This window comes from Pelobates fuscus, chromosome 3 (assembly GCF_036172605.1).
Source record: "Pelobates fuscus isolate aPelFus1 chromosome 3, aPelFus1.pri, whole genome shotgun sequence".
Taxonomy (NCBI): Eukaryota; Metazoa; Chordata; class Amphibia; order Anura; family Pelobatidae; genus Pelobates; species Pelobates fuscus.
The window spans coordinates 381,551,630-381,568,084 of NC_086319.1; the positions used below are offsets into that span (position 1 = coordinate 381,551,630).

The 16,455-nt window shown below is 40.5% G+C and overlaps 1 protein-coding gene across 1 annotated transcript; it reads left to right on the forward strand.

Annotated features, from left to right (window-relative positions):
- The first annotated feature begins 1,254 nt into the window (after positions 1-1,254).
- FBXW9 (F-box and WD repeat domain containing 9) lies at positions 1,255-9,349 on the forward strand. Its single transcript, XM_063445961.1, has 11 exons — positions 1,255-1,281; positions 1,932-2,389; positions 2,920-3,059; positions 3,213-3,341; positions 4,099-4,211; positions 4,304-4,395; positions 4,541-4,689; positions 4,947-5,060; positions 7,644-7,733; positions 8,563-8,628; positions 8,936-9,349. Exons 2-11 carry the CDS (start codon positions 1,972-1,974, stop codon positions 9,008-9,010), a joined length of 1,386 nt encoding a protein of 461 aa, XP_063302031.1. The 5' UTR covers positions 1,255-1,281; positions 1,932-1,971; the 3' UTR covers positions 9,011-9,349.
- The last annotated feature ends 7,106 nt before the right edge of the window (positions 9,350-16,455 follow it).

A 16,455-nucleotide genomic window follows, 5' to 3' on the forward strand; every position in this document is an offset into this window, starting at 1 on the left:
GGTTGTTAAAAACAATTTAATATATCATAGTTTTTGTTTCCCTATACAAGGCTTTGTGGCCATGTATAAAGAAAAATATTTTAGCCTACAATTTTGAATTCCTTTTCGATGTTTTAAAAGCAGCACCACCACAATCGTTTTGAAATATCTTCTAATTTTGTCTGACTGCCACTTGTTTGTTTTTGTCTATATCGGAACTCCTAATGGTGATGTCCTTGTGTGCTTCTGTCCCTTGATGGAATGCAAGATTAATGCGATTTATTCACTAATCTGCAAGTTGTAAATTTTAAGTTAAAATAGTCAGCCTGTGACTATATCTCTGTTGGAAAGTTTTCCAAATTAATTGTATTTGCCTCCATTCACTTTTCTATTTCCTTCAATTTGCCATTAAAATCCTATGCTGCTAGCCCGGCCTCAAGGCTTTACCTTATTCACCACTGCCAGCGTGAAGGGGCATGGGACACCAGGGGGCAATATCTACTCACCAATGACTAGTGGACAGTTTGAACCCTGCACTAGATTGAAAAGTGAGCGAATGTGTTTATATGCAGCGACTACACCTGTGTTAAAACCCACTGGACATCCACACATTAGCAAAATAAATAATATATAATATTTCAACTAAGCAGAAATGTTGAGCGCAATTAAGTAAATTAACAAGGAGGTTCTTAAATCTATGTACTTAAACATAGAAACAACTCTAGTTGTGTCTCTAACAGCCACCAGAGAGATTTGGGTCAAATGAAACATTGTCCAATGAAAGGGACACAATGAAACCACTTAAGATAAAGTGCTTTTGTTGATTAGATTATACCTTTAATTTATAGCCCAGGACATAAGTGGAAGCCTAAATGTACATTCACTTGTCACATTAACTGAATTATTTTCTCACTGTTACTGTAAGCTGTGAGGGGGGGGGAAGAAGCAGCAGCACTTTTCATACCCAGCAAAACCTGGTGGGGCTGGAAGCCTTAAGGCACACATACAGTTACCTTCTCAATGTTTGTAATTATACATAAAGTGAGCCATGGACCACAACTACCACCCATCACACTGACTGCCTTAGGGAGTTAAAAAAAAAAAAAAAGTAGAAGAACAGTGGCCTAAACCTAGTGCCCTGAACAAAAATGGCCGCCCAAGTCAGTACCCGCCCATTCACAGCTCCCTGATTGGCTGCCGCACGGTATCCATGGCTGCAATTATCAGCTCAACCAATAGGCGCCTGCTGTGTTGAAACGTCATAAGGAGGAGACGGAAATGCAGGAGTGTCTTAGGAGACAGGTGTGTGCTCTCATAGTATATCCCATCTAACTTTATAAACTAATGAGATCTGCTTTTAAACCGGGTACAAGGAAGAGATTATTACTAAATGGCCCAGAATGCTCTGCTTTATGGGAAACAATGCAAATGGCACAGAATGCTCTGCTTTATGGGAAACAATGCAAATGGCACAGAATGCTCTGCTTTATGGGAAACAGTGCAAATGGCACAGAATGCTCTGCTTTATGGGAAACAGTGCAAATGGCACAGCATGCTCTGCTTTATGGGAAACAATGCAAATGGCACAGAATGCTCTGCTTTATGGGAAACAGTGCAAATGGCACAGCATGCTCTGCTTTATGGGAAACAATGCAAATGGCACAGAATGCTCTGCTTTATGGGAAACAATGGAGATTTAAATGGAATCTAAATTAATCAGCTTTATAAGATAGATGTGAGCTGTATTTTAATGAATTGTTAGTTTATAAATATAGAGAGATGGGGGTTACTGTATCATTGTGTGTTATTGGCAGGCTGTAATGTATCAGGATAAGCTTCTGTGTCAGCTAAATCTCCTTAGACTATCTGTTCTTCAAATCCAAACACTTGATGTCTGTCTTCTCCGTATATGTAAACGATCACCCTTTCACTGATTTTGTATCTAACCGTAGGTACGTTAATGGTGACGGGACACACTGCGTTTTTAGTCGTATGATGGCAAGCGGTCGGCAGGCAGAATCTGACAACGATTCAGATGTGGAAACACTGGAGGACCCCGATACGCAAGCATTGGACTATATTTCTAGAGTTCTGAGTGGCCAGAGCTTGAGTGAGAAACTTCATAAGACAACGCCAGATGACCTTCCCCTGGAGTCTTGGGATGAATCCTACCAAGGAGGCTGGGATTTGAAGAAGTCACCTGTGGCAGAGGAGGATGCTGAGGAGCGTTGCCAGCTGTTGTTGCTCCCCTTAGAGCTCATTCTCCATATATTATCTCATTTGGATCCTCGCTTTATTCTTGGTGTTTTGCCGCAAGTGTGTAAAACGTTCAGTGCTATTGTGGCAGAGAAAATAACATGGAGAACACGAGTCAAGAAGCGAATCTCCACTAACTTTCCAGTGGTAGAACGTAAGTTTTCAGAGCATTGAAAGGAGGGGAATATAAAATAAAATAAAAGGCAGTGCCCTTTATATAATCTAAAATGGCTGCTATGGAAAATAAATACCTTTCTATAATACATAAATGTAACACAAAATACACTATACATATAATTTATACAATATTACAGTATTCGTAACCTGGGATTTGTCATGTAGATATCCAGCGAGGGTGATAAAATGTCTTCTTTAAAAATGAATATTTAAGGGACACGCCAGACTGCAACTGTCTCAACTACTGACTTTCCGAATATATATTAGATATATATATTCGACACACACACACGGTCACTCATGCACTAAACCGCAACTTCAAAGCTTACCGATTTTATTCCTTTTTACATTTTATTTTTATTTATTTTTTTAACACCCCAAAAAAGAACCTAGGCAAAAAAAAAACCAATATTTATGTACAGGTACTTTTGAATTTTCTTTTTGTGTTGGCACATTTTCAGCGAGCTCTCCTGAAACCAGGAATTAAATCCAAGTTTTTTTTCACAGAAGAGAATTTTGATTGGCCAACTGCCTGTATGGAACTTGAAGAGCAGCTCTCTCATTGGTCAGACAATGGGAAGAAGGCAGAGCATTTCACATTAAGTGACGGACACTACGCCTCTGTAGATGCAGTGCTATTGCTTCAGGTAAAGTGGGTGGCTCAGTCATGGTCTGGTAATTGTGATAGTTACACGGAGAGCAAAGTTTAGCATACTGTCATAAGACTGTAATGCATTGGTGTCTTGTACAGTTGCATTAGGTGCGAGTGACTCTCCTTCATTTGGCTTTGCTACCCTCAGGGGGGCTCCTTATGCGTCTCTGGATCCCGAGACAGGAACGTCAGCCTCTGGGACTTGAGAGATCTGGAACCAGGGCAAGAGAAATTTAAAGTGAAGGCATTGGGAACAGAGAAAACTGGAACCCATAAGGTAGAGGTTGATCTCTATAACCAGTACATATATTGTAACCATATGCATTGCTTAGTGGAGAAAAATTCCATCTCACAGCTTTTTCAGATTGCATACTAATTTTGTGTGAATACCTTGAATTTATTTATGTATTTGTCAGGTATACATGTATCCCGTTCAACATACGTTGTATACTTGCGTAGGTCTTGTAAAATTACTGTAAATTTTTTTTTAGTTCTTTATTTTTGCATAAACAGAAGTGCATTTAGACAACAGTAAAAGGCTTTCACAGAATCCAAAATCATTGTTCAAGTATTGTTTGTTTTACAAAAGGGAAACGTGGTTGGTTAGTGCAAGTTAAGAACAGAGCTTCATATCGGACATGTTCTTGTCTCCATTCATTCGCTTAGTGTTAATGTTTGTCGCTTACAGGTGTTGGAGTTGGGGATTTCTCCCCCTCCACAAGATGCTTTTTTTTTTTTTTAAATTTAAATGCAATCCCTAAAAGTCACTGTTTAGTGAATAACCTTTTTATGTGATGAGACCTGAAGAGGGCAGACTCAGTGATCCACCAACGGTTTGCCTGTAACTGTCCAAGGATTTTCTGCAAAAATGTTGGAAGATCTATGTGCTCTGACTTTCACTCTGATATAGTCTTAAAATAATTTAATCTGTAGCTGCTCCCTCTGAGACATATATCATTCTAATACCTGTGTATGCACTGAGACTAGACGTGCCTGCGCAGTAGAGGTGATACTTGGTTCTGTGCATTCTGCAGGGTTGGGCCTGGTGTCTTGCTTCCTGTGGAAATCTATTAGGTTCGGGGTCCTGGGACAGCACTGTGAAGATCTGGGACATCGGAGCTGAGGGCCAGCAGGTGGGACAGATCAGGTACGAGAGCTGTGTGACATATGGTTTTATATCCTTTATTGCTTGGTAAGGCCTTGTGAACCAAACGATAACATCACGATCTCTGCATCTAGGGGACGGGCAGCAGTGCTGTGTCTAGCACTCCTTCCGGATATACTGGTGGCTGGATCATATGACAAGAGAGTGAGTGTATATGATCCAAGAGGTGAGGAGCCATGCATATTTTCTTGGTTATTATTTGAATTTGTGGATGAGTAAATTTGCTGTTCTACATTACTGTCTAGTTGTCTAGTCTTCATAATGTCAGATAAAGGTTTAGGCTCTTACCTATTTAAATCCTTTGTGTGCAGCTTCCAATCCATTGATCCGTTCTCGGAAGATCCATTCCAGTCCGGTGCTGTCCCTGGTGGCCGATGAGCGTCACATTGTGTCCGGGGGCGAGGACCGAACCTTGGTGGTGTTTGACCGCAGAGCTAATGCAGTATTACAGAGGATACAGGTAAGAAGGGGCATTGTTTATCTATGTTTTAATCCTATCTGATTAAGAAGTTAAACCATTTTGTCTTATATGTTCACCATTGATTTCTATACTAACCCCATGGTTGTCCTTCAGATGAACATTTCAATGTCTAGAGATGAGGACAGGGTAAAATACTACTTGCAATTTTAAAAACCCAAAAGGTTTATGTATGGTACACCATTTTTAAATGTTGTTTTTTTTTTTTTAATTTATTTTTTTAACTCTTACTTTTCCAGCTTGAAAATTACCTCTTTTGCATGTCGTATGAATCTCCTCAGCTGTGGGCTGGTGACAATCAAGGTCTAATTCATGTGTATGGAAGCCACAGTGGGACATTCCAGAAACTACGGGTATTATAGTAATAATTTTTACATAAGTAAAGATTAAAGGTTTGTTTCAAGCACCGTAATCAGTGATTTCACTATGAAATGCGCATAGCGAGATTAACCCCTCTGTTGCTGGAGTTGTGATTGCACCTCTCGCTGGGGCATCATCAGCCGGCACGGAGCAAGGTTTCTGGCTAATGGCAATTCTGTGTAAATTTCATTGTACAGACGCTTATTGATTGGCTGAAAGCATTCAGGTGATGCTCTGAGCCAGTCAATGAGCAGCCGGATTGGCATCAGGAACATGACAGGACCAGGTAAGAGGGCAGACCGTTGCAAAATGATTTGCCCCAGTACTAGGAATACCCCTGGCATCATAAACAAACAACCCAGAAAGTTGTAACCCTTTTATTTACATTACTTTGCGTGCTTTATCTTTACCTGATGGTCGGGATACACCCAGGAAAGAGAGAGCCAAGACTTTTAAAATCACCAGCTCCTTTGTAATGCATTCGGTGATCTGTATGTAATGTTACGGTATAATACACTGGGTGCTCTCTATATGATGTTCACACAGTATTACTAAAATATTACCTTTTAGTAGTACTGTGCCAAAACAAGTTCATAAAGCCCCTTGCCATGCCGGCCCTATTTTAAAAAAATATATATTTATTTAAATCGAGGTGTGTATGTTGCCGTATTCTGCTTGTGTTATTTATAGGTGCTCCAGTTTCTTGGTAACATTGTATTTGTGCGTATATGTTCATGAGTAGTTTGTGGTATTGTGTGTGTGTGTGTGTGTGTATGATATGTCACCTAGTGTGTTTGGTGATGTGAGTGTTTGGGTGGAGCTGCTTATAGTATTGCAAGTGAGAGGCTGCTTGTGAAGTTGTGAGTGTATGTCAGCGGTGTTATGAGGACTGTGTGTGTGGGTTGTTTGTATTAGTTGTATGAGGGGGAGGCTTATTTTGCAGTGTATATCTATCAGTGTGGGTGGGTGTCTATCTATCAGTGGGGACCGGGTTGGCCATGTACAGGTCAAGGGCAGGAGCTGCAATAACTGCTCTACTCCAGTGTGGGTTCCCGTTCACAAGTGTTGGGAGGAGGTGATCACTTCATCTAAGTGCTGCAACATGTAAATTAAGGATTGTCTCTCACCGCCTGCAATCAACGCTTGGGTTGCACTAGCAGATATCTGAAGTCTCACTGGGACTCCTGATAGGCCAGAGCCTATTTTGCACTGGCAGCCTGGAGTGCCGTGCATGGCATGTGTCATAGGTTGCCGAGTCCTGCACTAGTTACTATTAAAATGGCATTGGTTGTACTATGAGTGATTTAAACATGGCTCCTGGTTTCTGGTATCAGTTCATATCAGTATCATATCTCTGCACAGAGCTTTCATCCATGATTTGATAAATTACAGAGTGATTAACTTAAGTGAGAATTGTGGGAAATTCAAAGGGAATTTCAAATTTAAAGGGACACTATTGATGTAGAATTATTAAAAACCTTCATTAAACCTTTAAATTAGAATTATTGCACTAACTCCATTTAACTTCATTACATGACAAGATTTCCTAACAGCATTTAGAATACTGAATAGAGAATGTATTTTCTAGAAGAATATGACTAACACCGGAATTATGAAATTCCTGTAACATGAAACAAAGTATATCATAGCTAGGCCATGAGAAAGCTGCTCTAATGAAATGTCCATTCTCTAAAAAGACTGAGAAACTAACCTTGGAGCTAAAACGGTGCCAAGTACTCAAAATGGCTAGCTGCCAGATTCCCCCTCCCATCGAGAGAGCCTCGTGCTAAAGAGCAATGGCGACTGAATCCTTGTCAGAAATTACGACATCCCATGATGGGAGGATGCCCCACTAGCCACTCAAATCCCTAAGCCAATTACTAATACAGATGGGAGGGCATTTAACTTACCACTTAATACATAGACCAATTAATGATGTTTATTTGTTGTTATCTTGATATTCAATGATGATGTAATTTTGCTCTTATAAGGGCTTGCAAGCCTGTTTTTTGCCAGATGCCATTAAATCTTCTCGAAGTGCTTTTAACCTGAACTCCGTGTGTCAGTGTGAACTTACTTCTGCGTATACGCAATTTAATCATCTCAGATTTGGACAGGAACAGTCATTTAAACATATTTGTTTATTTCTAAATTAATCTACATCACTATAGTCACCCAGACCACTTCAGCTCAATGAAGTGGTTTAGGTGCCAGGTCCCACCGGTTTTAACCCTGCAGATGCAAACATAGCCGTTTCAGAGAAACTATGTTTACATTGCAGGATTAAGCCAGCCTCTGATGTGGGAACTGTTGATGATTTTGTGGCCATTATTTACCTTTTAGAGTCCTTCACCACAGTTTTCCTGACACTATAGTGATCCTTTAAGGCCAAATTGGCTGAATTGGAAATATTCTATCCCTCCAGTTAGGCTATATTGGTATAACATATTATATTCACTTGATCATTTGTTAAAAGAAAAACAGAGTGTAGTTGTAGTGACAAACAATTTGTTAGCGTATATCGTATCTTCATCCTCTTGTATTTTTTTTTTTTTTTTCTTTGTCTCTTGTCCCAGTGCTTTGATGTTGGCCACTCTTCCCAGGTCACTGACGTTTTCCATTCAGCGGGTACACTTTATACCACTTCCACTGACAAAACCATGAAGGTGAGCAAGAATTGGGTGAAATTAGGGACTGACCCTTTAACCCCTTAAGGACACATGACATGTCTGACACGTCATGATTCCATTTTATTCCAGAAGTTTGGTCCTTAAGGGGTTAAAGGAACACGATAGTGTTGGACTAGTTATTTAGGTACTCTGCCCCCCTCAGAGTGGGGATAAAAGGTCTTGCAGTAGCTGGTCACACCTCCATGTGAGATAATATCAGCCTATCCAATGCTTTCACATAGAAAAGTATTGGAATTCTATTGCGAATGGCCAGCAAAACGCCACCCTGCGCCATTCAGAATGTCCTTATAGTACTGCATTGAATCAGTGAAGCATTCAGCATCTCCATGCAGATCGTGACAACGCTGAATGTAGGTGCTGCACATAGTGCAGCACTGAAATAGGAAGCATCTCTAGTGGCTGTCTGAGTAAGTGTACCTAGAGGTGTTACTAGGCAGCAATATAAACACTGCCTTTTTTTTTCTAAAATTACAGTTTTTATATTGAAAAGCCTGCAGGGACAGGCTATATCCACCAGAACCACTACATTAGAGTCCCTTCAAACATGCCTCTGTGTTTTGTAATTGGACTGACACTTTAACCCATTAAATGTTTCACAGTTATTAGGTATCTAGATGAAGGAGACATTGGGCCGGTTACCACAAAAACACCATGGCCAGCAGCAGCAATATCTTGAGTTTCTGTCATTATTTATTTTCGTTAATGGAGTTCTTTGAGTTTCTTTTTTCTTTTTTTTTTCCTCTCCCTACTTACTGGTATTGGGTCCCCCTGGGCCATTAGATAATCACTCTATTCTTGTCTCCAGGTTCATATTCCCACTGATCCCCCTCGGACAATCTACACGGAGGTGCACAGCAGTGTGGTCAATGGGGTAAGATTATCAGAGCATCATGAGCGAGTATCTGGCCCACACTGACATTTAATCAGTTAGTCCTTCAGTCCTGGAGCAGGGGAAAGGTTTAGCTTCTGTTACTGATGTGGGAACTGTTGATGATCTTTGTGGCCATTATTTACCTTTTTAGAGTCCTTCACAATGTGCTCAAGGTTTTAATTTTGTTTCCATTTCTCTTTCCTTCTCCATTATCATTTCTGCTCTCCTCTCTGTGTTCTGCGTGCCTTCCATGGTCTTCTCCCTTGTCTCTCTCTCTCTCTCTCTCTCTCTACCTTTTGTTTCTCAGGTGAGTGTAGCCGGGCAAACTGTTGCAGCTGCCTCTGGAGGACAAACTGTGGAGATCTGGAGATTTAAAGAATAACGGAATTGTTTCCGAATACAAAACCAAAATCGTTGCTGGAGAGCGCAGTCTTTCAGGGAAGAACAATCACAATAGGTGAAACTGAGCTAAATGATTGGCTTTTGATTTGGAAACAAATGAAACGAGACCTCACTCAGTGACCAAATAATTTTAAAAAACAAAAACATTAATGTACTAATTCTCTTTTGTAATGTCAGACTAATTCTCATTTCATGTTCTCTGCTGTAAACATAGTTTAAAGGAACACTATAATGTCAGGAATAGAAACCTGAATTTCTGACCGTATGGTGCTGGTGTGGCTATTTAGGTCACTCCCCCCCCCCTCAGAATGTTCTGAAAAGGTGCTTTTACAAACGCTCTGCCTTCATGGCGGAGATCATACATTTTGATGCTCTCTGCCAGTCCAATCCTTTCCCATAGGAAAACATTGGAAGACTATTGCGCATGTGCGGCAAAACACTGTGCCAATCAACATCTCCTGATAGAGCTGCATTGCATCAATTAATCTCTATGGGGTACATTCAGTGCCTCCATGCAGACTGTGGAGACGCTGAATGTCAGTGCTGCACATTGTACAGCACTGACCTAGGAAGCACCTCTAGTGGCCGCCTGAGTGACTGCCACTAGAGGTGTCACAAGGCAGTAATGTAAACGCTGACTTTTCTCTGAAAAGGCAATGTTTACATTAAACAGCCTGCAGGGACAGACTAGACACCAGAACCACTACATTAAGTTGTTCTGGTGACTGTAGTGTTCCTTTAAAGTAGCTGTGTCATCAGAAGGGGTATTTGCACTATTCTATATCTTGTCTTGTTAATTTTAATGTTACCGTATTTTATTTTTTGAAAAGGTAGTTTTACAGTCTGAGATTAAAATGGGTTTTATTGGATTTTCGACCATTTCATTTATGCAAATTGCAAAACGTGAAGGTGCAAGCTACATTAAGAGTTGCTTGCGTCACGTCTCAGGGTTTTGGCGCAGTCAGTTGTTGTAACTTCAGCCAATGGTGGTTTTAACGAGTATTTTGGCATTAAAAGAAACTCTATAGGCACCGTGGCCAGTCTAACAGTCCCTTAAGATGAAAATCTGCACCATAACACCACCACCGCTACACTGTCGGCTTGGTTTTCTCCGGGTGATCAGCAGTGTTGGTTTTAGGCCACGCTTTTGGTCTCATCCAACCAGCGAAAAAACCCTACTAATGGTTCAAAGGTTGGGAATTCATGTATTTATTTTTATATTCTTTTTCTCTCTCTTCTTCAGAATGTTATATCTGAATAGTTTTTTTTGTGCATAGGTTAATCAAGCAAGTTTGCTTTATCACGACAGCTGGAGAAAACATAGTAAAACATCTTTGTGTAATTGAGAAACCTATAAATTTTTATATAATTAAGCTGAAACAAGAGAAGATATAGTACATGTGAAGGAAAAGGTTTGCTCAATGCGTGAGTAAGTTGTATGTACTAATTTAACTTGTGCGTAATAAACGTAAAAATTGACAAAATTAACAGTGCTAGGCTTGTCAATGAAACTCTAGTAACTCGTTGAGGCTTATGCATGGAGAGTGAGTTAAAAAAAAAAGTTGAGTAGCTTTAGAAACATACTGAAATGTCACCCGGGGGATCACGCACCAAAGTGAGAGCTATGAAATACACATTTCTTAAGGAGCAGGAGGCTCCATAGCCCCAGCCAAGGCCAGAGCAGCATCCAGATGGTGTGGAGAAAGAGGCTGGTTGAGGGCACTGGTCCCTTCCACGGCACACTGGCCTCCCTGGCGACTGCAAGATGTAGGCTCCCAGGTGGGCCATGCAGTGTGGCAGCTGTACTGGGGTGTCTCCGACACCGCATCCCTATTTGGGCTAACTCTCGGACCGGAGCCATGTGTTGGAACCCGGCTGGTAGGTCGTGGGGTGGGCTGTCAATCCGCTCCCGACTCGCAATAAGGCCGAGGCGCCATTTCAAATTGTCCCAAGAGCCAACAGAGACCTTGGTAGGCAAGAGGAAATCGTCATGCTCCTTGTCGTTCCGACATGCAGCAACTGCCATTTTAGGTGCGGCTTCTCTGCCACTCTAGTTGGTTTCAGCAACTCTGGATTGTTAGTAGCAGTGGACCCCCCCAAGCTGAGAACCGGGATGACCCCTGCCGGTCCAAAGGGAGGGTGAACGGGTCCAGCACTGTGTGGGACCGAGGATCCGATCTGCTGCAATTGGACAGGATAGCAGGGTTGTGGCCGCCCACCACACTCACTGCAAGAGTAGGCCTCAGCTGCGTGGACCAAGGATCTCCCTCCCAGAGACCGAGAGGCAATTTTCAGGCTCAGCCTCGGAACCAGTACTGCTCTGCAACTTGGACCGCAGTTTCCAGGTGTTACATAGGCAAGTTAATCGCCGTGGTGAGCTTAATAATTAAAAAACTGCAGGAGCTGCTTGTTCTTGCATCCTCACAGCATGGTGGACCAGCCCCGCCCCCTATCTGAATAGTTTTTGATCACTCCTTGGTCTTACGATGCTGTTTTGTTTGTGTTTTTTAATCCTGTGTAAGGATGAGAGGAGAAAAAAACTGTAGTTGAGGCATGTCGTCTGACTGTGTGTGCATCAGCCACACGCTCACAGTCCTTAAAGCTCCTCCTTAAAGGTGCGCACACAGCACTGCCTGCAAAGAAAGAAGCTGATGACATTTGTTACCAGCAAACAGCCAGACCCTGGCCGCTTTTTTTTTTTTTTTGTACAGGATTCACATTGGTTCCGAGTTGATTTAGTGACGTGTGCTGGAGGCGTAACTACATACCGACACAAATCAGTTTTCTTTTTATAGAGCGCATTTCAACCAGAAACACTGCACATAGATTGCTTGCACCATAACCACTTCTAAAGCCCGATGGAGGCTGGATTATCCCTTTAATTACTCATAGTTGGTCAACTTGCAACCAATTATATGAATTCTGAAGGCAATTTGTTTAACTTCTGTGTCACAATAAAAAAAATATATATATTTGCACCTTTGAAATGTTGGGAAACTCAAATGGTAAAAAAATACAACAAACCCTATTTTAAATTCAGACTGTAACTCTATAAAATATTAAATGGTTCAAGGTGTGTGATTATTCCAAGCACTATAAAATGAAAACATTTTCCCCACCTAACTCGGATAGAAACCGTTCTGTTACATCATCACGCAGGTCTGAAATTCCATCTTTGCTTTTCAGCGGAAAAGCAAAGCCGAGTAGCTGGAAATCCATGCCTCTGATTGGCTACTGAAATGACACGTTCTTAGCAGGATTTTATGTTCATTATGTCTCTTATAAAAATTATGGTGCAGTTTGATCAATCAAATATTTAAATGGTAATTACAGCTGAATGTACTATAACTTAATAAATTTGTAAATAATTTCAGATCCAATGTGTGTGTAAAAAAAAAAATGAAAGCAATAGTGTCAGCTAAATATAGAATTTTTTTTTAAACAGCCTTCTATTATCCACAGTGTAAATCTAAGTCATTGATATTTAATCTTGACATGCTGGATGTTTAATTACATTTCTCTTACTACTTTGCCTGACTTATATTATAAGCCCTTAAAGGGTTACTCCAAGAACCATAACCACTACAGCCCATTGTAGTGGTTATAATAAGTAACCTTGCTCTATTACCTGGATTCGTGTCAGGGGCCAGGCCTCCTTGCATGTCTTGTGACATGCATCTGTCATTTGCAGAGCCAAAGCGGCTGGATGGCATTGCTTTTGAGAATCAGCTGACTGTTCTCAGCCAATGAGTGACATTCTATGTATAGCAATATGCACAGAATTGACATTAGCCAGTGCAGATCCCTTATTCTAGGCTGGCTAATGACGCCCCAGTGACTACTGGAAGTTAAGCTATAACTTTGGTAGCAATGGAGTTGCATAGTAATCTAGGTTGAAGAAAGACTCTAGTCCATAGAGTTCAACCTACAAAATGCACATTTTTATCCTGTTGATTAAAATGTTTCAGCTTCTCACAGACATCCTGTATTTTTGAGCAGTTAAAGGTGTTGGTGTCAGGGAATCCACCCATTGGAACGAACTAGTACATTTTGGTTGCGAGCATGTGCTCTGTTTATTTCAAAGGAACATTATAGGGTCAGGAACAAAAACATGTATTCCTTAAACTATAGTGTTAAAACACCATCAAGCCCCCTGCCTCCCCTTACCCCCTAAATATAGTAAAATCTTACTTTTATTCCAGTATGCTGGTGCTAGCTCTGCCCCTGATCTGCTTTCCCATAGGCCAAACACAGCCCTGGCCAATCAGCATCTCCTCATAGAGATGCATTCAATCAATGCAGCTCTATGAGGAAAGTTTAGTGTCTCCATGACAGTCACAATGTGCAGCACTGCCCCAGGAAACACCTTTAGGAGCCATCTGAGGAGTGGCCAGTGGAGGTATCCCTAGGCTGTAATGTAAACACTGCATTTTCTCTGAAAACTGTGTTTATTGCAAAAAGCCTGAAGGGAATGATTCTACTCACCAGAACAAATTCAATAAGCTGTAGTTGTTCTGGTGACTATAGTGTCCCTTCAATATATGCCCTTCGTTAATACATTCCTGATATAAAATGTTGCTGGAACTGTTTGTTTGTGCTTTCTAAGTAATGAGAATATTGATTGGCTTGGAATAGCTCTTGGATTTATTTTGGAGTAGATTTAATTTAAATGCAGAAAGATAAGTCCTGCGCTCACTCCCATCACTGGGCGGCTGCAAATGACTACAGTACACATCAGCCCCAATATATAGTAAAAACCAAAGAAAAACAAGTAACCTGCGCTCTCTCCTTAATCCCTATGTATTTTTAAACAAATGGAGGTTTTTTAGTTACCTCCAATGGCCATGAGAGGATGAGCCCACCTGCCAACGTCAAGGCAGACCCCCCTAGGTATATATTGGGGCTGATGTGTACTGTAGTCATTTGCAGCCGCCCAGTGATGGGAGTGAGCGCAGGACTTATCTTTCTGCATTTGTATCCATTTTTTGTATCACTCAGCCTTGTTACAATGCAGCCGCCCATCCCATGTGTTCCCTATTAAAGGGACACTATAGTCACCTGAACAACTTTAGCTTAATGAAGCAGTTTTGTTGTATAGAACATGCCCCTGCAGCCTCAGTGCTCAATCCTCTGCCATTTAGGAGTTAAATCCCTTTGTTTATGAACCCTAGTCACACCTCCCTGCATGTGACTTGCACAGCATTCCATAAACACTTCCTGTAAAGAGAGCCCTATTTAGGCTTTCTTTATTGCAAGTTCTGTTTAATTAAGGTTTTCTTATCCCCTGCTATGTTAATAGCTTGCTAGACCCTGCAAGAGCCTCCTGTGTGTGATTAAAGTTCAATTTAGAGATTGAGATACAATTATTTAAGGTAAATTACATCTGTTTGAAAGTGAAACCATTTTTTTTTTCATGCAGGCTCTGTCAATCATAGCCAGGGGAGGTGTGGCTAGGGCTGCATAAACAGAAACAAAGTGATTTAACTCCTAAATGGCAGAGAATTGAGCAATGAAATCTATACACTAAAACTGCTTTATTTAGCTAAAGTAATTTAGGTGACTATAGTGTTCCTTTAAGGGTTAATAATGTAGAGGGCTGTATATAAAAAATACCCCTTTCTGTCTCAGTAGAGATTTTTGCCAGAGGCTCAAGGAAGCAAGGTGAATGGTTAGAGTTAGGACCCACCTAGGGGGGTCTGCCTTGACGTTGGCAGGTGGGCTCATCCTCTCATGGCCATTGGAGGTAACTAAAAAACCCGCATTTGTTTTAAAAATATATAGGGATAAAGGAGAGAGCGCAAGTAACATGTTTTTCTTTAGATTTAATTTAAATCAGGATTTTTAAAAGTAAACACTGCTTTTTGCTGGTTGTAATAATCTTTAATATTTCTACCAGATGGAGATTTCATATTCAGAATAATAACTTTTCAGATTCATTAAACACATACCAAAACGGATTTTCTTATGAACCATTAGAAATACATAGATAATGCAGATAAGGTTTAATAGGTTAATATAACATTCTATAAAATACCAAGTAGATAAGCTGGCGCGCAGACTAAATAACTAAAAACCAGTCGTGGGTTAATATGCAGCACCAACAGAATACCCATGTAATATGGTACAAGCAGTTACCATATATAACATTATATAACACGCACATTCTTTTATTTGCCTACACATCAATGTTTGTTAACTGAAGTGGCAAAATATATAAAAAAATAAATAAAAAACCTGAACTGACTACATCCGCATAAAAAAATTTAAACTCTGCATTCTGCAGCTTTACTCGTCTTAATCATTTTGTTTATTCATAATCTGGAAAAACAAAGGCTTTCCTGTTCTATCCCAAACCATTTCTACATTTAGAATGAACCAGCCCAAAGAGAGAGGATATTCTTTTGATGCCAGCAGAAGAGGCCACTGCGGCAAAAAATGAAATCATTACAATCCCAATGCTTAAATGACTTCCGACAATTTTACATTTTCCGCCAAATATATGTAAAGGATATAATTGACTCCCTATCCTAGACAGGTAACTATAAAACTGTAAAACAAAAAGGGGGTGAGCTAGGAGGGAGATAATTTCCCAAATCTTTTATGTTGATGGTGGAGTCCCCTAGAAATAAAAGTTATTACGGCTTTATTTTCAAAAAACAATATTTGCCTATTGAATTACTTTGTTGTAAGAATGGTATAAAGATGCCAATGCCAGGTAGTAACGACTTTCAGAGTGGTAGAATAACAGGTTGCCGGGGCCAACACAACTTTGTCTTGGGGTTAAATCTTTCTATACTTGTTACGTAGACAATCAGTAGAAATAGCTTTTTGGAAACCATCGGATAGTTGTTACAATGCCCTGTCTAGACTCTCCGAGTCTAATTGTGTTTGTAATGGAACCAGTTCTTTCCTGCGCAGGATCCCGTATGCTTTACTCTTATTGGTCCTGCGTATCTGTAGATGTTAAGTGCTACCACCTAACATTACACCCGAGATGTCTGGCATTGTTCGTTGTGCCATATACACACTAATAAGATATGTATTTTTGTTCAAACGTGACAGTTCTTCATGGCGGGCTCTACGACATAATGTAAAGAAAATAAAGGTTTACCAACCTGACGGTCCTGAATGTTTAATCACAGCACTTATTGTATTACTAAGGCCAGCGTGCCTTACATCACCCCATTACCGATAGGTAGAGGAATTTAATTAAAATAATCCCAAACTGGGTCTCTTTCACCCCTGTGAAAGATCTATTTATCGATTTTTATCCAATCTTTTAATTGAGCTTCTTGAAACTTCGCACTTAACAGAAATGTGTTCCTTATGCTAGAATGTCCTACTCGCTATTTAGCTGTTCTTGCCCCCCGCATCCTTCTGATTAGGCAGCAGTGAGCTTGTAGCTGACCCCTAAGTAAATTTTTC

Excerpts from the sequence above, each read along its gene's own strand:
- FBXW9 (XM_063445961.1), top strand. The coding sequence starts at position 1,972 with ATGATGGCAAGCGGTCGGCAGGCAGAATCTGACAACGATTCAGATGTG. Across the intron at positions 5,061-7,643 it reads GGACATTCCAGAAACTACGG|TGCTTTGATGTTGGCCACTC; the intron begins GTATTATAGTAA and ends CTCTTGTCCCAG. Across the intron at positions 8,629-8,935 it reads ACAGCAGTGTGGTCAATGGG|GTGAGTGTAGCCGGGCAAAC; the intron begins GTAAGATTATCA and ends TTTGTTTCTCAG.